The sequence below is a fragment of the Anomaloglossus baeobatrachus genome, chromosome 6 (genome assembly GCF_048569485.1).
Source record: "Anomaloglossus baeobatrachus isolate aAnoBae1 chromosome 6, aAnoBae1.hap1, whole genome shotgun sequence".
Taxonomy (NCBI): Eukaryota; Metazoa; Chordata; class Amphibia; order Anura; family Aromobatidae; genus Anomaloglossus; species Anomaloglossus baeobatrachus.
Genome location: NC_134358.1, coordinates 42,530,299 through 42,554,548, shown reverse-complemented (window position 1 = coordinate 42,554,548; position 24,250 = coordinate 42,530,299). Strand labels below are relative to the sequence as shown.

At 48.2% G+C, this 24,250-nt stretch overlaps 1 protein-coding gene and 1 long non-coding RNA gene across 3 annotated transcripts in view; one reads left to right on the top strand and one right to left on the bottom strand.

Annotated features, from left to right (window-relative positions):
* WASHC5 (WASH complex subunit 5) overlaps positions 1-24,250 on the bottom strand; it is a 200,986-nt gene that overhangs the window by 105,689 nt on the left and 71,047 nt on the right. Inside the window, exon 8 of one of the 2 annotated variants that reach the window (XM_075352876.1) lies at positions 23,527-23,640. The exons of the other annotated variant lie outside the window; for it this stretch is intronic. Within the exon in view, the coding sequence (XP_075208991.1) occupies positions 23,527-23,640 (114 nt within the window). The remainder of the gene's footprint in view (positions 1-23,526; positions 23,641-24,250) is intronic. 2 annotated transcript variants of the gene reach the window in all.
* On the top strand, positions 8,487-9,552 carry LOC142317004 (uncharacterized). Its single transcript, XR_012754654.1, has 3 exons — positions 8,487-8,610; positions 8,695-8,756; positions 9,436-9,552. It is a non-coding gene; the product is annotated as an uncharacterized LOC142317004 (long non-coding RNA).

Here is a 24,250-nt window from a genome sequence, read left to right as displayed (position 1 = left end):
TTTCACGGCTCAACGTTATAAACTTCTGTGAAGTCTCTAGGGGTTAAAAGTGCACATCAAACATATAGAAAAATAATTTGAGGGCTCTAGTTTCCAAATTGGGGTCACTTTTGGGGGAGCTCCATTGTTTAGGCACCTCAGGGGGGGGGTCTTCAAACCCAACATGGCGTCCGCTAATGAGTGCAGCTAATTTTGCACTCAAAAATTCAAATGGCGCTCCTTGCCTTCCGAGTCCTGCCGTGTGCCCAAACATTTGATTTCCACCACATATGAGGTATCTCCGTACTCAGGAGAAAATGCACAATACATTTTATGGTGCTTTTTTCCTGATACCCTTGTGAAAATGCTAAATTTTATGGCTAAAGAAACATTCGTGTAAAAAAGTATAATTTTCCATTTTTTCCTTCTATATTGCTTTGGTTGCTGTGAAGCTCCTAAAGGGTTAATAAACTTCTTGGATGTGATTTTGAGCAGAGTGAGGGGTGCAGATTTTATAATGGGGTCACTTTTGGGTATTTTCTGTCGCCTAGGTTTCTCAAATCACTCCAAATGTGATGTGGTACCTAAAAATTTTATTTTGTAAATTTTGTTGGAAAAATGAGAAATTGCTGATGAACTTTGAACCCTTCTAACTTAACGGAAAAAAAAATGTATTTCAAAAATTGCGCTTTTGTAAATCAGACAAGTGGGAAATGTTATTTAGTAACTATTTTGTGTGACACATCTTTCAGATTTATGGGCATAAAATTTCAAATTTTGAAAATTGCGAAATTTTTGCCAAATCTCCGAAATTTTCACAAATAAACGCAAAACATATCGGCCTAAATTTACCACTGACGTGAAGTACAATATGACACAAAAAAACAGTCAGAATCGCCAGGATCTGTTGAAGCGTTCCAGAGTTATAACCTGCAAAAGTGACACTGGTCAGAATTGCAAAATATAGCCCGGTCTTTAAGGTGAAAACATGCTGGGGGATGAAGGGGTTAACTTGGAGTTATATTCGGTTGGTTAAGTGTTCCCTTTAATTTTTTAAGCAGTATTTATATACCATATTTTTCGCTTTCTAAGACGTACCGGATTATAAGACGCACCCCAAATTTAGACATAAAAAACAAAGAAATAAAAAAATGTGGTCGATCTTAAACTCCGGTGTTGTCTTACCGGAGAGGGGCAGCAGTAGTGGTGAAGTGGGGTCACAGTCGGCAGAGGTTGTGCTTGCAGGCGCGGCGGGTTAGTGGCGTCGGCGTCCTTGGTGGAAGGTGCGGCGGGGTCCGTGGTGGCAGGCGCAGCGGGGTACGTAGCGGCGGCGGCGGGTGAGTAGTGCAGCAGGCCGCTGCACTCAGTGTCCCAGTGTCCGCGGTCCCGGTTCAAATGATGGCACCTGGAGCGGCGCATGTGCAGATGGAGTTCTCATCCAAGGGCTCCATCTGCGCACGCGCTGACTCCCAGAAAGGCACGTGCGCAGATGGAGCTGTAATCCAAGAGCTCCAATTGCGCATGCGCCCGCTCCCGTCGCCATCATTTGAAACTGGGACCACGGACACACTAGGAAACCTGCTGCACAGCAGCCCACACACCCGCACAGAGAGGCAGCCGGCACCGATAGGAACCCGGCAACTTGCACGCAGACACAGGCACCCAGCCGGCCGATCGCCGTACAGACAGAACCCCCAGGTAAAGCTATTCGGATTTTAACACGCACCCCTCATTTTCCTCCCAAATTTTTGGGAGGAAAAGTGCGCCTTATAATCCGAAAAATACGGTATATAAAAAACCGCCAAGCACCATAGCGATTTCACTGTACTCCACGTCGACCGGCTCCACCTGACCTGTGTTTATATGAGGATGGTCATTAATTGAACGAAACGTCAGAAACTAAACACTGATACTTGAGGGATCTTTTGCTTTCACTTCACTTGAGTGCAAGATTATTTGTCTAATTTTACTATACTCTAAGTGTGTATATATATATATATATATATATATATATATATATATATATATATATATATATATATATATATATATATATATATATACACACACATACATACATATACACACACACACGCACACAATACAGACCAAAAGTTTGGACACACCTTCTCATTCAAAGAGTTTTCTTCATTTTCTCGACTGAAAATTGTAGATTCACATTGAAGGCATCAAAACTATGAATTAACACATGTGGAATGAAATACTTAAAAAAGTGTGAAACAACTGAAAATATGTCTTATATTCAAGGTTCTTCAAAGTAGCCCCCTTTTGCTCTGATTACTGCTTTGCACACTCTTGGCATTCTCTTGATGAGCTTCAAGAAGTAGTCACCGGAAATGGTTTTCACTTCACAGGTGCGCCCTGTCAGGTTTAATAAGTGGGATTTCTTGCCTTATAAATGGGGTTGGGACCATCAGTTGTGTTGTGCAGAAGTCTTATGGATACACAGCTGATAGTCCTACTGAATAGACTGTTAGTATTTGTATTATGCAAGAAAAAAGCAGCTAAGAAAAACGAGTGGCCATCATTACTTTAACAAATGAAGGTCAATCCGTCTGAAAAATTGAGAAAACTTTGAAAGTGTTACTAAGTGCAGTGGCAAAAACCATTAAACGCTACAAAGAAACTGGCTCACATGAGGACCGCCCCAAGAGAGGAAGACCAAGAGTCACCTCTGCTGCGGAGGATAAGTTTATCTGAGTCAACAGCCTCAGAAATCACAGGTTAACAGCAGCTCAGATTAGAGACCAGGTCAATGCCACACAGTTCTAGCAGCAGACACATCTCTAGAACAACTGTTAAGAGGAGACTTTGTGCAGCAGCCTTCATGGTAAAATAGCTGCTAGGAAACCACTGCTAAGGACAGACAACAAGCAGAAGAGACTTGTTTGGGCTAAGGATACTTTCACACTTACGTTTTTTTCCTTCCGTCACAATCCGCCCTATTGGAAAACAACGGAATCCGTTAACGGATTCCGCTGTTTCCCATAGACTTGTATGGATGACGGATTGTGCCAAAAGTACCTGCGTTGCTTCCGCTGACCGACGCTGTGTTGCGTCCGCCGGGTGGAAGGAACGCAGCATGTAACGTTTTTTTGAGCGGCGGAATCCTCTATTGTTCACTGCGCATGCTCATATTTTTTTTTTTTTAATCACAGAAACTTTATTTTGTCTCTTGGTGGCCGAACGTTCAGCTGAGCACCCGGCAGCCGGCATGTGACAGCTCTCAGCTGAGCGCCCGGCCGCCGGCATGTGAGAGCTCTCAGCTGAGCAGCCGGCCGCCGGCATGTGAGAGCTCTCAGCTGAGCACCCGGCCGCCGGCATGTGAGAGCTCTCACCTGAGCGCCCGGTCGCCGGCATGTGAGAGCGATCAGCTGAGCGCCCGGCCGCCGAGTGATCAGCTGATCGTTCACAATATTCTGCTGCCGGTAAAACTGTAAAGAAGAAAAAAAAAAATTAAAAAAATAAAAAATTAAAAAAGCTTTCCGTTGTTTTGTACGATCCGTTGCATCCGTTGTGCCATTATATGCAACGCATCCGTTGCATCCGTCACACAACGCAATGCAACGGATGCCGTTCAACGCAAGTGTGAAAGTAGCCTAAAGAACACAAGGAATGGACATTAGACCAGTGGAAATTTGTGTTTTGGTCTGATGAGTCCAAATTTGAGATCTTTGGATCCAACCAAAGTGTCTTTGTGCGACGCAGAAAAGGTGAACGGATGGACTCTACATGGCTGGTTCCCACCGTGAAGCATGGAGGAGGAGGTGTGATGGTGTGGGGGGGCTTTGCTGGTGACACTGTTGGGGAGTTATTCAAATTTGATGGCATACTGAACCAGCATGGCTACCACAGCATCTTGCAGCGGAATGCTATTCCATCCGGTTTGCATTTAGTTGGACCATCATTTATTTTTCAACAGGACAATGACCCCAAACACACCTTCAGGCTGTGTAAGGGCTATTTGACTAAGAAGGATAGTGATGGGGTGCTACGCCAGATGACCTGGCCTCCACAGTCACCAGACCTGAACCCAATTGAGATGTTTGGGGTGAGCTGGATTGCAGAGTGAAGGCAAAAGGGCCAACAAGTGCTAAGCATCTCTGGGAACTCCTTCAAGACTGTTGGAAGACCATTTCCGGTGACTACTTCTTGAAGCTCATCAAGAGTGTGCAAAGCAGTAATCAAAGCAAAAGGTGGCTACTTTGAAGAACCTGGAATATAAGACATATTTTCAGTTTTTTCACACTTTTTTGTTAAGTATTTCATTCCACATGTGTTAATTCATAGTTTTGATGCCTTCAATGTGAATCTACAATTTTCAGAGTCAAGAAAATAAAGAAAACTCTTTGAATGAGAAGGTGTGTCCAAACCTTTGGTCTGTACTATAGATATACACGCACGCACGCGCACGCACACACACACGCACACACACACGCACACGCACACACACACACACACACACACACACACACACACACACACACACACGTCGAGGTCTTGAGATAATTGACAGTTTTGTATATATAGATACATTATTATATGGGCACATGACGCCCACGTAAAATCTGTGTCTGTCATGAAGGGTGACCCTGGTGGTCAACAAAGATTACAAAGCTGATGGCCTTTTTCTATTTTTTTTTTTCGGAGGTGGGAAAGGTCATTTTGGCTCATAGGAAAAGACCCCTTCTATTACAGATCTGCGATCATTAGGGGTCCTGTTGGGGGTCTTGCACTGGGGCACACAAGATTTGTTACCACACTGCTTACACACAGGACGTTGTGACGCTCCATAACTCTTCCTGCACAGGTCGGGGGCTGCACATTACTATTATAGGAAGTTGCTTTTACTGTGCTAAAAAATAAAATAACATCTCCCCTCAGCTGCCTCAGATTCCCATGACACAAAGCTCAGCTGCTGCAGACCATCATAATACACACCTCAGGTGTTGTCAGTCTCAGTTGAAGTTCTGCAGAAATTGAAATTGTGTATTGTTTAGCAAATGTGTAGCATCCACAACTAATATTATAAAGAACTAGTTGTCGTACCCGGCGTTGCCCGGGATAGTAACTGTCTGTCTCCCTCTCTGTCTCTTTCCCTGTCCCTGTCTGCCTCTTTCCCTGTCTGCCTCTTTCCATGTCCGCCTCTTTCCCTGTAAGTCTGTCTCTTTGTCTGTCTCTGTCTGTGTGTCTTTCCCTGGCTGCATTGTGACACGCCAACATTCTTATGAAGTTCTGGCTGCATTTTGGCTCCCAGCTGCATTGACTTTAATGGAGGCAGGTTTTTTGGCGAATAACTGGAAAGTGCGGGGTTAAAATTTCCCCTAAACACAGTCTATGATGTTCCCTGAGTCACATGGAGTGTCTGTGCAAAATTTTATGATTGTACATGCGACGGTGAGAATTCCTTTAGCAGGGACACACACACACACACACACACACACACACACACACACACACACACACATACATACACTCAGCTTTATATAATAGATATTCCCCATAGACATCTAATGTTTAATAATTAACCATTGATACAATAAATAATATATATTATCTACCAAGCAAAAGATTTACTATTTACAAACAATGAGAAAACCTGTTTATATAAATCTTTACCAACGCACAGATTTATATACATTTATCTTATAAGAAGACAGACAGGATATTTATATTCCACATTCTCTGACAACATTCACCGGTTGGCAGCAAACATGGCGGCCCGGCTGCTGTGATGTCACAATGCTCGGGGTTCTCCATGATGATGTCATAATGGAATGGAATGCCCGGAGGGTATAGAAGCCCCCCGCACAGTGACATCACTGCCATTTCTTGAGTTGATGCTTTTGCTGAAACTTCACTTTGGTTCTGGAAGAGTGATCTAGTTTGTGCTCCACATCTAGTGTTTACTTCCTATTACTTGTTATTGATCTTTGATCAGGGCACAATAATACCGGTGCCCCCCGGAGAGCTCAGATCTCCAAATTCTATCAGCTTCAGGTACCTAAGACATGAGTGCCTGGGAGCTGCGTCAGCTGATTGCTGACAATGAAGCATGGCTGCGCCGACCACAAAATCAAGGTAAGTGAAATATTTGGGGACGATAGATAATATTCACACCCTATAGGGCCGGGGTCTCAAACTCGGCTAGGTATAAGGGCCACACAGGCAAAAAAAAAAATTGGGGGCCGCACTCTTTGCAGGACAAAGTGACATTTTTATTGGTACCATATTTTTTTCTATACAGCTTTGGATCAACATTTTTGAACATTTTTTAAGTTTATTACAACAAATGTACACATTTTTGGTGGTAAAAAAAATAAAAATTATACTTTTTCATATATTTGATCACCTTTTTGTAAGTAATACGGCAGTTTTACAATTGGCACCATATAGTAATTTTTGCTAACAATTTGTAGTAGTGTTCCAGTCCTTGTCCTCATCATTTAGTAGTGTCACTATCCTGCTCCCCATTCTGTAGTAATGTGCCCATTCTTGTCCCCTTCTTGTAGTAATGTGCCCATTCTTGTCTCTTTGTAGTAATGTGCCCAGTCCCTGTCCCCATCCCGTACTAATGTGCCCCATTCTGGTCCCCATTTTGTAGTAATGTGCCCATCCTTGTCCCCTTCTTGTAGTAATGTGCCCCATCCTTGTCCCCATCACGTAATAATGTGCCCCATTGTGGTCCTCATCTTGTAGTAATGTGCCCATCCTGGTCCCCATCTTGAAGTAATGTGCCACATCCTTGTGCCCATTCTGTAGTAATGTGCCCATGCAGGTCCTCTTCTTTTAGTAATGTCCCCCTTACTGGACCTCTGCTTGTAGCAATGTCCCATCCTGGTGCCCTGTTGTGCTATTACACACACACACACACACACACACAACAAAACTTTCTGCTTACTACCTGTCCTCCGTTCCCTTTACATCCTATTTCTGCACTATACGGCCCGCAGGCACGTGGACCTGGTAATGTTCGCAGCCATTGTAAGTGCTTCATCTGAAATTCAGATGAACGTTCTGCTGGCGCTGCACAAGTCAGGATCTCTCTGCACAACTATTCTAATAGCAGACGCTGCCCAATCACAGGCAAGCAACTGAGGTCAAATGGGTCAGTTGCTTGCCTCTGATTGGCCGGTGGCTGCCACTGAGTTGTGCAGAGAGAGTTCGACTTCACAGCTCCAGAAAAATGTTCATTTGAAATAAAGCGCTGACGGCTGCGGCCCCTGCACCGGCTGCGATCGTTTCTGGGTCTACGTGCCTGCGGGCCGTAAAAAGCAGCATGAGGGGTTGCATGCAGCCTGCAGCCACGTATTTGAGACCTCTGCTATAGGGCATTCCTGGGAGGACATATCATGGGGTATGATGGGCCACATTTTAGGACAGACACTGCAGGTAAACTAAAGTCCAAAATAAGGCAATTTTTTCTAGTGTTCTCCTCTCCCTAAACACCACAGCAGCAGATGGGCCGATCCCTATAGGCCAAAAGTGTTTGACAAAATTGGAAATAATCATGATATTTATCATTTTTTTTTTATAGGTCAGGCCATAACTGTCCATAGGTTGAGGTCTCAAGAAATACATCAGAGAAGACCTACCACTGGACGTCAGAGAGACAGCAATGCTGTCACTGAGAGGAGAGGGAGACCTGCCAGAGATCCTCTACACCGTAGGGGACAAGAAGAGGGCAGAGAAAGAAGCCGCTCTCCTCTAACACCAGCCCCTGCCGGACCCTCCAGCTCAACAGCGGAGGGCAGCAGGGGCAGGAGCAGAGAAAGAAGCCGCTCTCCTCCTAGACCAGCCCCTGCCGGACCCTCCAGCTCAACAGCGGAGGGCAGCAGGGACAGGAGCAGAGAAAGAAGCCGCTCTCCTCCTAGACCAGCCCCTGCCGGGCCCTCCAGCTCAACAGCGGAGGACAGCAGGGGCAGAAGCAGAGATAGAAGCCGCTCTCCTCTTAGACCAGCCCCTGCTGGGCCCTCCAGCTCAACAGCAGAGGGCAGCAGTGGCAGGAGTAGAGATAGAAGCCGCTCTCCTCTAAGACCAGCCCCTGCCGGGCCGTCACCATCCATCAACGCACCTATTCAACCGCAGGCAGAGCTTGTGATCCCACCACCACTGCCACAGGTGGAGCCACCTGTACAAAATGTACCTGCGCCGAGGAGAAGGCGTGGTAGGGTTAGCTGGAGAGCTCGCCAAATTGCGAGACTCCCAACAAGGAATGTAACCTCACAGGAGGAGGGCGAGAGATGTCCCATATGTATAGAGGACTATCAGATTGGAGAGCAGCTCACAGTCATCCCGTGCAACCACTTCTTCCATCTGGGTTGCATTTCTGACTGGCTGCGCTCCAGCCCTCACTGCCCCCTGTGCCGTAACCACTGCTTCAGACGCGCACCACAATGACATCTTAAGATGTCCATGGTGCGGGCAGTGGAAGAGACCATCTTGAATTCCAGCCCAGGTAAGGGACCCTGCATTCATTACAACTAATTTGAAGGCAGAAAAAAATAAATCATCTTTAACTTCTTGCTGTTCTGTTCTCTAGTTACCATCAGCTTTCGTCAATATCTAACATGAAGGGCTAAACACAGGACGTCCCCCAAACACCGGACGGTAAGTCACCACTCACTGCCTCTGTCCAGTGATATGTATATTACATGTAACAGAGAAATAATCGCTGCTTTCTCCTCTCTGTAGAAGGAAAGTCAAAAAAGTTTGGAAAACAAAGAAGAATTAGATCAGAACAACCTGTACTTCATGTAAGTAAATATTAGGATGCAATTTCATTTAGTCTCCAGCTCATTTTACTAGGAATTTATTCATATGATAAAACCAGGGGCGGAATGATCATGGTCGGGACCCCTGCGGGGACTAGGGGTACAGGGTGCTATATAATACCAGAATAGGGACAAAGGTACAAGCATGGGATAGGAAAGCTGGTTACTGAGTGAAAGAAGTGCTTTCCCTCATCACCCAACTTTCCCATGCTCTGCTATACATCTTTCTCTCAGCACCCAGCATTCCCATGCTCTGCTATACATCTTTCCCTCATCACCCAGCTTTCCCATGCTCTGCTATACATCTTTCTCAGCACCCAGCTTTCTCATGTTCTGATATCATGGGAAGGCTGGGTGCTGAAAGATATGTAGCAGAGGATAGGAAAGCTGGGTGGTGAGGGAAAGATGTATAGCAAAGCATTGGAAAGCTGGATGCCGAGAGAAATACATATAGCAGAGAATTAGGAAAGCTGGGTGCTGAGGGAAAGATGTGGAGCAAATCATGGAAAAGCCAGGTGCTGAGGGAAAGCGGTAGAGCAAAGTATGGTAAAGCTGGAGGTGTGGGGGGGGGGGGGGGGGGTCAGGTCCAAACCTTACAGCGGGGCCCATCGAACTCTAGTTACGCCACTAGATATAATGATTTGTCATTTTTTCTTCACAGAAATCTGCATTATTTTGAAGGCTGGAAAGAAATCCTCTTTATCTTCCTGCTGTTCTGGTTTCTTTGGTCACTTCTCACCAAGCATGAAGGACCATGAACGTGGACATCCCAAAACAGCGGATGGTGAGTTCCCCTCATTTCCTCTTCTTTCTCCGCTCCATGATCTGTATATTACATGTAATATAATATTGTTGTTTTTTTCCTTTTTACAGACAGAAGGTTCAAGTCTATAAACCATTGAGGGATTGGATCAGAGCGACCTGCGCTTCATGTAAGTACATATTAGAATTTGCTTCTTTTCTTCCAGTCTTCAGCTCCTTTGTTTTTCCTTTAGGAATCTGTTGATGGGATGTAATATCTTGTCGTCTTCTCTTTCCAGAAATCTACACAAGTTATAGGTCATTTCCATCATGATCCACAGATTCTCATCGGCTCCATGGAGACAGATCCATCATGTGCAGAGATCCTGAGATCAGCTGCAGCTCCAGACGATGTTCTCACATATTCCACATACGGGCGGCACGGTGGCTCAGTGGTTAGCACTGCAGTCTTGCATCGCTGTGATCCTGGGTTCAAATCCCACCAAGGACACCATCTGCAAGGAGTTTGTATGTTCTCCCCGTGTTTGCGTGGGTTTCCTCCGGGTTCTCCGGTTTCCTCCCACACTACAAAGACATTCTGATAGGGAATTTAGACAAAATATTCATAAAAATAAATCATATTGACCGTCTCTATGTCTGGTTGTGACTTTACTGTATAGAATTATGTTACATACAGAAGCGTAAATCTGAGTGGGCCCCTAACCAGTAACCCTGATTACAACTATGGTGCCGCTCCCTAATTATGACTATAGCGAACCCTCAGCAGAAGCCAAACAAAAGCCAACACTGATATAATATTCAAGACCATTGTAAAGAGCTCCAGTGGATCTGCTATACCAGACCTGGGCAATGGGCGGCCCGCGGGCCACATCCGGCCCGCCTACTCTCTGTGACCGGCCCGCCCGTCTTCAGCCGGTGCAGTGGAGCCGGGCTGCAGCGTGCCGAGCAGGGAGAGATCCTGCAGGTCCGCACAGTAAGTGCAGGCAGCGGAACGCAGGAGTCTTTCCTCTGTTCCCTGCCGGCACTAATTGTCAGTGACACACGCGCGCGCTCTGACGTTGTCAGTACTGCGCTGCGTGTGTCATTTCAAAAGTTCCCGCCCGGCAGGAGAAGCAGACGGAATAATTCATCCTGCAGGACCTGCGATGAGGTCACGCCCATGTGACTGTGTGGGAGGAGACACAGGATGCCGGGCAGAAAGCAAAGATACTGAATCCTGAAGGAGATGTGGACACATGATGACTGGTAAAATAAGAAAAGAGGGGACATGAGGGGGCTGCAGGGTGAGTGGCATATGAGGGAAGATGGAGTTGCAAGGTGAGTGGCATATGAGGGAAGATGGCGCTGCAGGGTGAGTGGCATATGTGGGAAGATGGAGTTGCAGGGTGAGTGGCATATGTGGGAAGATGGAGTTGCAGGGTGAGTGGCATATGTGGGAAGATGGAGCTGCAGGGTGAGTGGCATATGTGGGAAGATTGAGTTGCAGGGTGAGTGGCATATGAGGGAAGATGGAGTTGCAGGGTGAGTGCATATGAGGGAAGATGGAGTTGCAGGGTGAGTGGCATATGAGGGAAGATGGAGTTGCAGGGTGAGTGGCATATGAGAGAAGATGGAGTTGCAGGGTGAGTGGCATATGAGGGCTGCAGACTGACAGAAGGATGTGAAGGGGTGCAGAGTGTTTGAGAGGGGTAAGTTGGGGTACAGGCAGGGTGAGATATGTGGGCAGGGTGTGTGACATATCGGGGTGTAGTGTGTGTGATCTGGGGGGTGCAGGCTGTATGGGGAGCAGGGAGTGTGAGATATGGGGGTGCAGGTTGTATGGGGAGCAGGGTGTGTGAGATATGGGGGTGCAGGTTGTATGAGGAGCAGGGTGTGTGACATATGGGGGTGTAGTGTGTGTGATATGGGGGTGCAGGCTGTATTGGGAGCAGGGTGTGTGACATATGGGGGTGTAGTGTGTGTGATATGGGGGTGCAGGCTGTATGGGGAGCAGGGTGTGTGACATGGGGGTGTAGTGTGTGTGATATGGGGGTGCAGGCTGTATGGGGAGCAGGGTGTGTGACATATGGGGGTGTAGTGTGTGTGATATGGGGGTGCAGGCTTTATGGGGAGCAGGGTGTGTGACATATGGGTGTGTAGTATATTGCAGGTGTGCTATATGGAGGTGTATATAGTGGTGTAGTATATGGGGGTATAGTGATGTAGTATATTACAGGTGTACTATATGGAGGCGTAGTATATTACAGGTGTGCTATATGGACGTGTATATTACAGTTGTGCTATATGGAGGTGTAGTATATTACAGGTGTGCTATATGGAGGTGTAGTATATTACAGGTGTGCTATATAGGGGTGTAGTGATGTAGTACATTACAGGTGTACTATATGGAGGTGTAGTATATTACAGGTGTACTATATGGGGGTGTACTATATTACAGGTGTAGTATATGGGGTGTAGTGATGTAGTATATTACAGGTGTGCTATATGGAGGTGTAGTATATTACAGGTGTGCTATATGGAGGTGTAGTATATTACAGGTGTGCTATATGGAGGTGTATATAGTGGTGTAGTATATGGGGGTATAGTGATGTAGTATATTACAGGTGTACTATATGGAGGCGTAGTATATTACAGGTGTACTATATGGGGGTGTACTATATTACAGGTGTAGTATATGGGGTGTAGTGATGTAGTATATTACAGGTGTAGTATATAGGGGTGTAGTGATGTAGTATATTACAGGTGTAGTATATAGGGGTGTAGTGATGTAGTATATTACAGGTGTGCTATATGGAGGTGTAGTATATTACAGGTGTGCTATATAGGGGTGTAGTGATGTAGTATATTACAGGTGTGCTATATGGAGGTGTAGTGTATCACAGGTGTGCTATATGGAGGTGTAGTGTATTACAGGTGTGCTATATGGAGGTGTAGTATATTACAGGTGTACTATATGGGGGTGTACTATATTACAGGTGTAGTATATGGGGTGTAGTGATGTAGTATATTACAGGTGTACTATATGGAGGTGTAGTATATTACAGGTGTGCTATATGGAGGTGTAGTATATTACAGGTGTACTATATGGGGGTGTACTATATTACAGGTGTAGTATATGGGGTGTAGTGATGTAGTATATGGGGGTGTACTATATTACAGGTGTAGTATATGGGGTGTAGTGATGTAGTATATTACAGGTGTACTATATGGAGGTGTAGTATATTACAGGTGTACTATATGGAGGTGTAGTATATTACAGGTGTGCTATATGGAGGTGTAGTATATTACAGGTGTACTATATGGGGGTGTACTATATTACAGGTGTAGTATATGGGGTGTAGTGATGTAGTATATTACAGGTGTAGTATATGGGGTGTAGTGATGTAGTTTATCGGAGGTGTATTATATAGTGGTGTAGTATAATGCAGGTGTATATGGGGGTGTAGTATATTACAGGTATATGGAGGGGGTGTAGTATAATACAGGTGTATATGGGGGTGTAGTGGTGTAGTTTATTACAGGTGTAGTATATGGAGGGGGTGTAGTAATGTAGTATATTGGGTAGAACTGAGGTAATTATATTAGTCCGGCCCTCTAAACCAATCCCAATTTCTCATGCGGCCCCATGGGAAAATTAATTGCCCACCCCTGTGCTATACGGATGTTGTGTATGGGATCCCCCTTTTTCTACAGTCTTGGGGCTCGCTTACATTAGAGTGTAAATCGGATGAAAGCAATGAGAAAATCTCACATTGTACTCGGTCAAATGTAAGTGAATGTAAGTACAGCTCTGATCTGTGAGATTTACCTCAGCTCTAAGCAGCCTGAGGAAAACAATGGCAGCAGAGCTGGAGCCGAGTGTCCTCAGCAGAGCCGGAGCCGAGTGTCCTCAGCAGAGCCGGAGCCGAGTGTCCTCAGCAGATCGCATCCCATGCTCTACGCTCGTCTCACCCCGGCCCTTAGACTTCAGTGGGCGAGTCTGACCTCACACACAGAAGAAACAAGTGCATGATGGGATTTTTTTTTACACGCAAATTTGGTCAGTGAAAAAAAAATTGCTCCTCTGCAGGACCCTAGTGAATAACATGGCTCCGTGTGCGGTCAGTGTGAGGTCTGCTTTATCACATACAGCACTCAGCCGAAACACACTGGTGTGAACCCGGCCTAATGGAGGGCTCATTCACACGTCACCGAGTCTTCACATACACAAATAACAGTCCGTGCGTCACTGCGGTCAGTGACAATTTCTGTTATCAGTTATGTCAGAGTTTCATTAGTTTTTCTCGGACAAAAAAAAAAAACGTTAGGAAGTTTCTCTTATCAAATACTCATTAAACAACGGACAGCAGAAAGCCGGCATCTGACGCTTCCAATTTCTTCATGGATCCATAAACTTGCATTATTTGGATCAAAATCTGACAAACCTCTGTGATTTTCTGTGAACCACTAATAAGTCTTCACAAATACACGGACCTGTGATCATCCCCATAGACTCTCATAGGTACAGGCTCTATGGGGCCGATCACAGATAGAGCTCGTACCTATGAGAGTCTATGGGGCTGATCACAGATAGAGCTGGTACCTATGAGAGTCTATGGGGCCGATCACAGATAGAGCTGGTACCTATGAGAGTCTAAGGGGCCGATCACAGATAGAGCTGGTACCTATGAGAGTCTATGGGGCCAAACACAGATAGAGCTGGTACCTATGAGAGTCTATGGGGCCGATCACAGATAGAGCTGGTACCTATGAGAGTCTAAGGGGCCGATCACAGATAGAGCTGGTACCTATGAGAGTCTATGGGGCCGATCACAGATAGAGCTGGTACCTATGAGAGTCTATGGGGCCGATCACAGATAGAGCTGGTACCTATGAGAGTCTATGGGGCCGATCACAGATAGAGCTGGTACCTATGAGAGTCTATGGGGCCGATCACAGATAGAGCTGGTACCTATGAGAGTCTATGGGGCCGATCACAGATAGAGCTGGTACCTATGAGAGTCTATGGGGCCGATCACAGATAGAGCTGGTACCTATGAGAGTCTATGGGGCCGATCACAGATAGAGCTGGTACCTATGAGAGTCTATGGGGCCAAACACAGATAGAGCTGGTACCTATGAGAGTCTATGGGGCCGATCACAGATAGAGCTGGTACCTATGAGAGTCTAAGGGGCCGATCACAGATAGAGCTGGTACCTATGAGAGTCTATGGGGCCGATCACAGATAGAGCTGGTACCTATGAGAGTCTATGGGGCCGATCACAGATAGAGCTGGTACCTATGAGAGTCTATGGGGCCGATCACAGATAGAGCTGGTACCTATGAGAGTCTATGGGGCCGATCACAGATAGAGCTGGTACCTATGAGAGTCTATGGGGCCGATCACAGATAGAGCTGGTACCTATGAGAGTCTATGGGGCCGATCACAGATAGAGCCCATACCTATGAGAGTCTATGGGGCCGATCACAGATAGAGCTGGTACCTATGAGAGTCTAAGGGGCCAATCACAGATAGAGCTGGTACCTATGAGAGTCTATGGGGCCGATCACAGATAGAGCTGGAACCTATGAGAGTCTATGGGGCCGATCACAGATAGAGCTGGTACCTATGAGAGTCTAAGGGGCCAATCACAGATAGAGCTCGTACCTATGAGAGTCTTTGTGAGAAACATGGATAAAACTTGTATGAAAAAAACAGACATCAGAATGAGGTCCCAGAAAGATATCAGCGAGCACAAGAGCCGGGTTTGTACAGTGAGGGTCTGTGTAATGTCTAATGTTGTCCCCACTTATTGAGGTGCACACCCAGTGCTTGTCCTGCTGTACTACCCCCCAAGTCCTATACAGACCACAATCCACATGATGAAGTCTACTAACACACAGATAAACCTGCAAGGGTAAATTTACATGTGAGGTACAGACTGGGAAACAACTGATGAGTCTGGTATTGACCATTTCGCTGACATCACGATGACAGTGCAGCCAATCAGTGAGCTCAGCAGCTCTGAGCGGGGCGGTCGGTTTACATGGAGCTGAGGAGCTCACTGATTGGCTGCTGCACTGTCATAGAGATGTCAGCGAAATGGTCAATGCCAGACACCAGAGGCAGAGACTGGCCAGTAGACCCAGGGATGGTGAGGACAGCACGGTTTGTATTTTTTTTTTACACTGAAGTGCACTCTTGGAGGAAGATTAAGTGAAAGTGAAAAAACCCTTCAAGGATGTCATGGGGTCACTATGACTGGTGGCATTGTGCTATGGTTACAGTTCAGTACAGGGTCAGGACAGGAGCAGCATACAGCAGGTGTCAGTATACAGTGGCAGGACAGGAGCAGTAGACAGCAGGTGTCAGTATACAGTGGTGGGGCAGACTGACAAGGCAGCGTGGCGGGGCAGTGTCACAGAACTGAAAATCCCTGAACTCCCCCTCCCCCACCATCAGGTCTAGACACAGGTCTGGGTCACACTTTCCTGACTGTCGGGACCTGAAGCCCTTTGCACTGCACATGGAGGGGGATTCTATCAGATATGGAATAGGGAACAGGACAGAATTTCTCCAGTGTTCACAGGAAACAATCCCCTCCCCAAAGAAGCACTGTCCTGAGTCTCCACTCACCAGCAGCACTCCCTGCAGTGTCTGTACTGAGCTGCCATCCTCACTCTCCTGTCTGGTGGCAGCACATGTCGCTGATCAGCAGCTGCTGCCCGAAGGTGCAGAGCTTCCTCCTCCTCAGCGCTGCCTTCATGCTCCTGGCAGATTCCTGAGTGAGTCGAGCAATCTGCATTTTGATTGGAGGAACCTTCCACAGCAGCCCCCTGCTGACTGCTGATTCACCTATCAGCGCTTTCCTTTCATTTTCTCCTGCTCTCTCACTGCAGCCTGATCTGCCCTCGCATCACCCCGCCCCCTCCAGCAAATGCCGGATTTACTACCGTACTTCTCTACTGCAGAATTAAAGGGAACCTGTCATCAGAAATTTAGCTATAAAGCTAAAAGTTCCCCCCTCTGCAGCTCCTGGGCTGCATTCTAGGAAGCTTCCTATAGATTTTGTGTCACCTTTTATCCCAAAATAAACACTTTATAAACTGGTACCTTTTCGTATGTAAATTTCTTAATTTTCCATGTGGGCGGGCTGCCTGATGTACGTTGCTGTTCCTCCATCATATTGACGCCGCCCCCGAACGCTGAATTTGAAAGTTCAGGACACCGCCCCTGGGTGCCCGTGGTCCAGCGCATGCGCTGTTCCACTGTAGCGGTGCCGTGCACTGTGTGCACGTGCGACCGCTGTGACGCTTTGCGCGGGCACGAGGTTATGGGCGGCGCTGTTAGTGTCATCAGTAAGTGCCGCCCATAACCTCGTGACCTCGTGCTGAGCATGATGGGAAGGAGGGGACGTCCGGGCATCATTCCTCCAGCGCTTGCGCATAACGCTGGAGGAATAGGGGAAAGTGCGGTCACGAGGTTATGGGCGGCACTTACTGATGACACTAACAGCGCCGCCCATAACCTCGTGCCCGCGCAAAGCGTCACAGCGGTCGCACGTGCACACAGTGCACGGCACCGCTACAGTGGAACAGCGCATGCGCTGGACCACGGGCACCCAGGGGCGGTGTCCTGAACTTTCAAATTCAGCGTTCGGGGGCGGCGTCAATATGATGGAGGAACAGCAACGTACATCAGGCAGCCCGCCCACATGGAAAATTAAGAAATTTACATACGAAAAGGTACCAGTTTATAAAGTGTTTATTTTGGGATAAAAGGTGACACAAAATCTATAGGAAGCTTCCTAGAATGCAGCCCAGGAGCTGCAGAGGGGGGAACTTTTAGCTTTATAGCTAAATTTCTGATGACAGGTTCCCTTTAAGAGTAGCAGAAGCTGCAGGTGGGCCCCTCTGAGCACAGGGCCCGGGGAAACCGCCCCCTCTGCCCCCCTGGTAGCTACGCTACTTGCAGGTACTCTTTGGTTTTGTGTGAACACTGAGTATTTGGTTGCAGAAATTTCTGCACCAAATCTGCATCTCCTGGCAGAAAAAAACCGCATGTTTTCAAGGCGTTTTTCATGCATTTGGGGTGGAAAATCGTTGGCAAAAAAATGCAGAAAGAAATTGACATGCTGCAGTATATTTTCTGCACCAAATCTGCAGGGGAAAAATAAGCATCGTGTGCACTATACTTCAGGATTCTCATTGACTTTGCTGGCATACGGATCATCACGCAGTTTTTTGCACCCAAAAAAGCATTAAAAAAAAAAAAGCATAAAAAAAAAGAGAATTTTGTTACTTACCGTAAATTCATTTTCTTATAGTTCCGTATTGGGAGACCCAGACATTGGGTGTATAGCTTCTGCCTCCGGAGGACACACAAAGTACTACACTCAAAAGTGTAGCTCCTCCCTCTGAGCTTATACACCCCTGGAGAACCAGATCTAGCCAGTTTAGTGCAAAAGCTGAAGGAGAATAGCCACCCACAAGTAAAAACAGAGCAAGAACCGGAACAACCGGAGACTCCGTCCACGACAACAACCGGTGATAACACGCGGAACAAGAAATTACCAACAGGCAACAGGGAGGGTGCTGGGTCTCCCAATACGGAACTATAAGAAAAAATTTACGGTAAGTAAACAAAATTCTCTTTTTCTTTATCGTTCCTATGGGAGACCCAGACATTGGGACGTCTCAAAGCAGTCCATGGGTGGGAATAAACAGAAAAACTAAGAAGTAGGCGGAGCCTAACTTCACAAATGGGCGACAGCCGCCTGAAGGATGCGTCTGCCCAAGCTCGCATCTGCCGAAGCATGAGCATGCACTTGGTAGTGCTCTGAAAAGGTATGCAGGCTAGTCCAAGTGGCAGCCTGACAGACTCGCTGAGCCGTAGCACGCACCAGATCCAGAGTATGCAACGCTTTTTCAAAGCGATGAACAGGAGCCGGAAAAAAGGAAGGTAGGGTAATGTCCTGGTTAAAGTGGAAAGGAGAAACCACCTTAGAGAGAAAGTCCGGAGTCGGACGGAGAACCACCTTGTCTTGATGAAAAACAAAAAAGGTGACTCCGAAGAGAGCGCAGCCAAATCAGAGACTCTCCTGAGGGAAGTTATGGCCACTAGAAAGACCACTTTCTGTGAAAGACGAAACAAAGAAACCTCCCTAAGAGGCTCAAAGGGGGGTTTCTGCAAAACCGTGAGAACCAAATTGAGGTCCCAGGGATCCAAGGACCGCCGGTAAGGTGGAATGATGTGAGACGCGCCCTGCATGAAGGTGCGGACCTGAGCCAGCCGGGCGATACACCGCTGGAACAGCACTGACAGAGCCGAGACTTGTCCCTTGAGAGAGTTGAGGGACAGTCCCAGCTGCAGACCGGACTGTAGAAAAGACAGAAGGGTCGGCAAGGAAAAAGGCCAAGGAGGATGGCCGGAAGAGCGACACCAGGACAGGAAAATTTTCCAAGTCCTGTGATAGATCTTGGCAGAGGAAGACTTACGGGCCCGAGTCATAGTGGAGATGACTTCAGGGGGGATACCAGAAGTCGACAAGATCCAGGACTCAAGAGCCACGCCGTCAATCTGAGAGCCGCAGAATTCTGGCGAAAAAACGGACCTTGTGAGAGAAGGTCTGGACGGTCCGGAAGATGCCACGGCACCTCTACGGACAGATGGAGCAGGTCTGGGTACCAAGCTCGCCTGGGCCAGTCCGGAGCAATGAGGATGACTCGACGGCCCTCCATTCTGATCTTGCGCAGAACTCTGGGCAAGAGAGCTAGAGGGGGAAAAACGTAGGACAGACGAAACTGAGACCAGTCTTGAACCAGAGCGTCCGCGGCGAATGCCTGAGGATCGTGGGAGCGAGCCACGTAAACCGGAACCCTGTTGTTGTGACGGGATGCCATTAGGTCCACGTCCGGAGTGCCCCACTTGCGGCAGATTGACTGAAACACTGCCGGATGCAGGGACCACTCGCCACTGTCCACGGTTTGACGGCTGAGATAATCTGCCTCCCAGTTTTCCACGCCTGGGATGTGGACTGCGGATATGGTGGACTTGGAGTCCTCCGTCCATTGAAGGATGCGTTGCACCTCCAACATTGCCAGGCGGCTGCGTGTCCCGCCTTGGTGATTGATGTAGGTAACCGCTGTCGCATTGTCTGACTGGACTCGGATGTGCTTGCCCGCCAATAGGAGGTGAAAAGCTAGGAGAGCCAGAAGCACGGCTCTGGTTTCCAGCACATTGATCGAGAGGGCTGACTCGGACGGAGTCCAAGTGCCCTGTGCTCGGCGGTGGAGACATACCGCTCCCCCGCCGGATAGACTGGCATCCGTGGCGAGGATCACCCAGGACGGGACCAGGAAGGAGTGTCCCTGAGACAGAGAGAGGGGCCGAAGACACCACTGAAGAGAACTCCTGGTCTGTGGCGACAGAGCCACTAACCTGTGCAAGGAGGAAGGCCGCTTGTCCCAACAGCGGAGAATGTCCAGCTGCAGTGGACGCAGATGTAACTGGGCAAAAGGAACAGCCTCCATTGACGCCACCATCTGACCCAGCACCTGCATCAGATGCCTGATGGAATAACGGCGGGGCCTCAGCAGAGAGCGCACCGCCAGTTGGAGGGACTGCTGTTTGATTAAGGGCAACTTCACAAGTGCCGGCAGAGTCTTAAACTGTATCCCTAGGTACGTGAGCCTCTGGGTCGGAGTCAGAGTGGAATTGGGCAGATTGACAAGCCACCCGAATTGGGCTAGAGTGGCGAGAGTGAGCGAGACACTCCGCAGACAGTCTGCGCTGGATGAAGCTTTGACTAGAAGGTCGTCCAGGTAAGGAATCACTGCCAACCGCTGGAGGTGCAGAACCGCAACCACTGCTGCCATGACCTTGGTGAATACCCGAGGGGCCGTGGCTAACCCGAAGGGAAGAGCCACGAATTGGAAATGTTCCTCTCCGATTGCAAAACGTAGCCAACGCTGGTGTGAAACTGCAATTGGCACATGCAGATAGGCATCTCTGATGTCGATGGATGCCAGGAAATCCCCTTGGGTCATTGAGGCAATGACTGACCGCAGAGACTCCATGCGAAAATGCCGCACCTGAACATGCTTGTTGAGAAGCTTGAGATCCAGGATGGGCCGGAAGGAACCGTCCTTTTTGGGGACTAGGAAGAGATTTGAGTAGAAACCTCTGAACCGTTCCCGGGCGGGAACCGGTACAATTACTCCGTTGGCCTGCAAGGATGCCACGGCCTGAGAGAAGGCGGCGGCCTTGGAACAGGGGGGAGTTGACAGAAAAAATCTGTCTGGCGGGCTGGAAGAGAATTCTATCCTGTAGCCGTGGGAGATGATATCCCGCACCCACTGATCGGAGACGTGTTGAAACCACGCGTCGCCAAAGTGGGAGAGCCTGCCACCGACTAAGGACGTTGCTGGCGCGGACATCAAGAGGAGGCTGCCTTAGTGGCAGCAGCTCCTGCGGTCTTCTGTGGACGCGCTTTTGTGCGCCAGTTGGATTTTTGGTCCTTGGCTGAGTTAGTGGACGAGGCCGAGGGCTTAGAGGACGACCAGTTGGAGGAACGAAAGGAACGAAACCTCGACTGATTCCTACCCTGGACAGGTTTCCTGGTTTTGGTTGGTGGCATGGAAGTACTCTTCCCGCCAGTAGCTTCCTTAATAATTTCATCCAGCTGTTCACCGAACAGCCGGGAGCCAGCAAAAGGGAGCCCAGCAAGGTACTTCTTAGAAGAAGCATCTGCCTTCCACTCTCGAAGCCACAAGATCCTGCGGATAGCGAGGGAATTAGCCGAAGCCAGCGAAGTGCGGTGAGAAGCCTCCAGCATGGCAGACATGGCATAGGATGAAAAAGCTGAAGCTTGGGAAGTTAAGGTAACCATTTCGGGCATAGATTCCCTGGTGAGGGAATGCATCTCCTCTAGAGAATCAGAGATGGCTTTGAGAGCCCACACTGCTGCAAAAGTTGGGGAGAACGAGGCCCCTGCCGCCTCATATACAGATTTGGCCAGAAGGTCAACCTGGCGGTCAGTGGAATCCTTAAGAGAGGTGCCATCAGCCACTGATACAACGGTCCGGGCTGAGAGTCTAGACACCGGGGGGTCTACCTTTGGTGAATGAGCCCACTCCTTGACCACCTCAGGTGGAAAGGGAAAACGGTCATCAGAACCACGCTTTGGGAAGCGTTTGTCAGGACAGGCCCTAGGCTTGGTCACAGCGGCCTGAAAACTGGAGTGGTTAAAGAACACACTCTTTGTCCTCTTAGGCGAGGTAAACTGGTGCTTTTCTGCCAGAGAGGGTTGCTCCTCTGATACTGGCGGATTGAGATCCAGTACAGAATTAATGGACGCAATCAAATCACTAACATCCGAGTCACTTTCGGACAGATCAATGGGGCACATGGAGTTAGCCTCCGAGCCCCCCGTAAAGGCTCTCCATAAAGGCTCCTCGTCCTGCGAGTCAGCTTCTGAAAAAGAGACGCGGGACAAGGAAGGAGAGGGAGCCCTGTGTCTCCTCTTAGGAGGTAGGGGTCTGGGACCAGATGATGAATCCTCTGTGAGCTCCGGTCCTGAGAGACCCCTAGCAGCAGAGGCACCCTGTGAAGGGGGCTGATGCATGTTCAGCAAAGTCCTGGACAGCTGTCCCATGGAGTCGGCAAAAGACTGGGAGATAGACCTAGATAAGGATTCTACCCAAGCCGGGGGTTCAGCCACAGGAGCCGGAGCAGCCGGAGAGACCACTGGGGGTGCGATTCCAGGCTGAGGCATCGTCAGGTTAGAGCAGGCATCACAATGTGGATAGGTGCTCGGTTCACTCAGTAGGAGCTTACATGCAGCGCATACTGAATACAGCTTTGGAGCCTTGCTCCTCGTGTGAGACATGCTGCTGGAGTGGGGGCTCTGCCAGAGAATGACCCCCAGAGAGTATATACAGAGGTCCACAACCAGAGGTTGTGGCTTACCAGACCGCTGGAGCGGTGTTGTGTGCCCTCCAGATCCCGAAGCCCGGACCCCCAAGCACCTCAGCAAGGATGCTGCAGACCAGTGCTGATCGCAGGGAAAAACGCTGAAAAAATGGCCGCCGGAGCGAAGAGAGGGGGCGGGACTCACTCTGGGAGCGGGATCTGGAGGGCCATAGAGACTTACAGGGGAGGAGACATGTACCCAGTGAGGAGTGTCCCTCCCCTGTGCAGAACGGCCGCTGGGCGGAGCCGCGCTGTCCCTCTGCATGAATGACATGCGAGGGCAGTGAAACCGAAAGTAGGCCTCCGGCGAAGCCGGGGCCTAAATTTGAGCGGTGCGGCCGGCGCGCAGGCACCATCGGCGCGGTTCTCAGGCGACAGCCAGAGAACCCGCCGGAAATGTCATAAAACTCACTCAGCACACTCTCCCACAACAATAAAGTACAGGGACCCCCAATTATATAAACGTCTCAGGTACTTAGCTTGCTGAGACGCAGGGTTCCAAGTCCCTGGGGATGAGTGCTCCGGTCCAGCAGGATCCTGAAGGGCTGCGGATGGAGACCGGTCTCCTGCCAAGCATGGAGAACCGTGCTGGCTCCCACTTTAAGCCAGAGCCCAGGAGGGATGGTGAAGGAGCGCGGCATGTAAGGCTCCAGCCTTGGAATCAACCTTAACAGCACCGCCGACACAGTGGGGTGAGAAGGGACATGCCGGGGGTCCAGGCTTGGACCCGCTTTTCTTCAAACTCTTTCCAAAATCAAAAATCAGATGAGAATGCATGTGTGGATGTATGCCTCCTGAACACAAAGCGATAAACTGGCTAGATCTGGTTCTCCAGGGGGTGTATAAGCTCAGAGGGAGGAGCTACACTTTTAGGTGTAGTACTTTGTGTGTCCTCCGGAGGCAGAAGCTATACACCCAATGTCTGGGTCTCCCATAGGAACGATAAAGAAAAAAGCACATAACCTTTGACTCCTTGTCTGACTGGTAAAAGGTACTAAGAAATGAATCACTATTGTGTGCGCCGCGGTCCGATCTACCTGCTCCTTGATGTTGGGCAGATCCAGGGTGTAGTTCAGAGCCGTTTTTGCAGCTTTGTACGGTTCCCAGGCCTCCATCAGATTGACTGTGATCCCCATGTAAATGCTGATAATCTGTAGGGAAATGAAACCTGATGACTGATGCATTCTTCCTAAAGGGTTAATTTATACAAAATGACTTCTGAAATTTACCCTTATACTTTGCATGTCATTTATTTTGCATCTATTCTTGATGTTGGTGCAAGAAAACATTCCCCTTTTATATCCAGATGGGAATATAGTTGGGTGCAGAAATATTTGCACAGTGACTGAATCTTCGTGATTTCAGCTCTGCAGGCCGCGATTTTGATATAAAATGAAATAACTGAGATGGAAATGAGTGGAGACTTTCAGGTTTAATTAAAAGGGGCTGAATAGAAATATCCTGTAAAACAATTAGGAATTGCAACAATTTTTCTACAAAGTTTCTCATTTCTGGGGATCAAAAATAATTGGATAAAAGTAACTTTACCATAAATAAAATGATCATCGTTATTTCTTTGTAGAGAATCCTTTACATCAATGATGGCTGAAAGGTGTGAACCCATCGCTGGGTTTACACCTTTGTGATGCTTTGCAGTCTTTATTGCAGTGACTTTAGCTGTTGCTTGTTTGAGGTTCTTTCTGCCTTACGTTTTGTCTCAAGCCTGTGAAATGTAACTTTATGGGGTATGATATCTGGTGA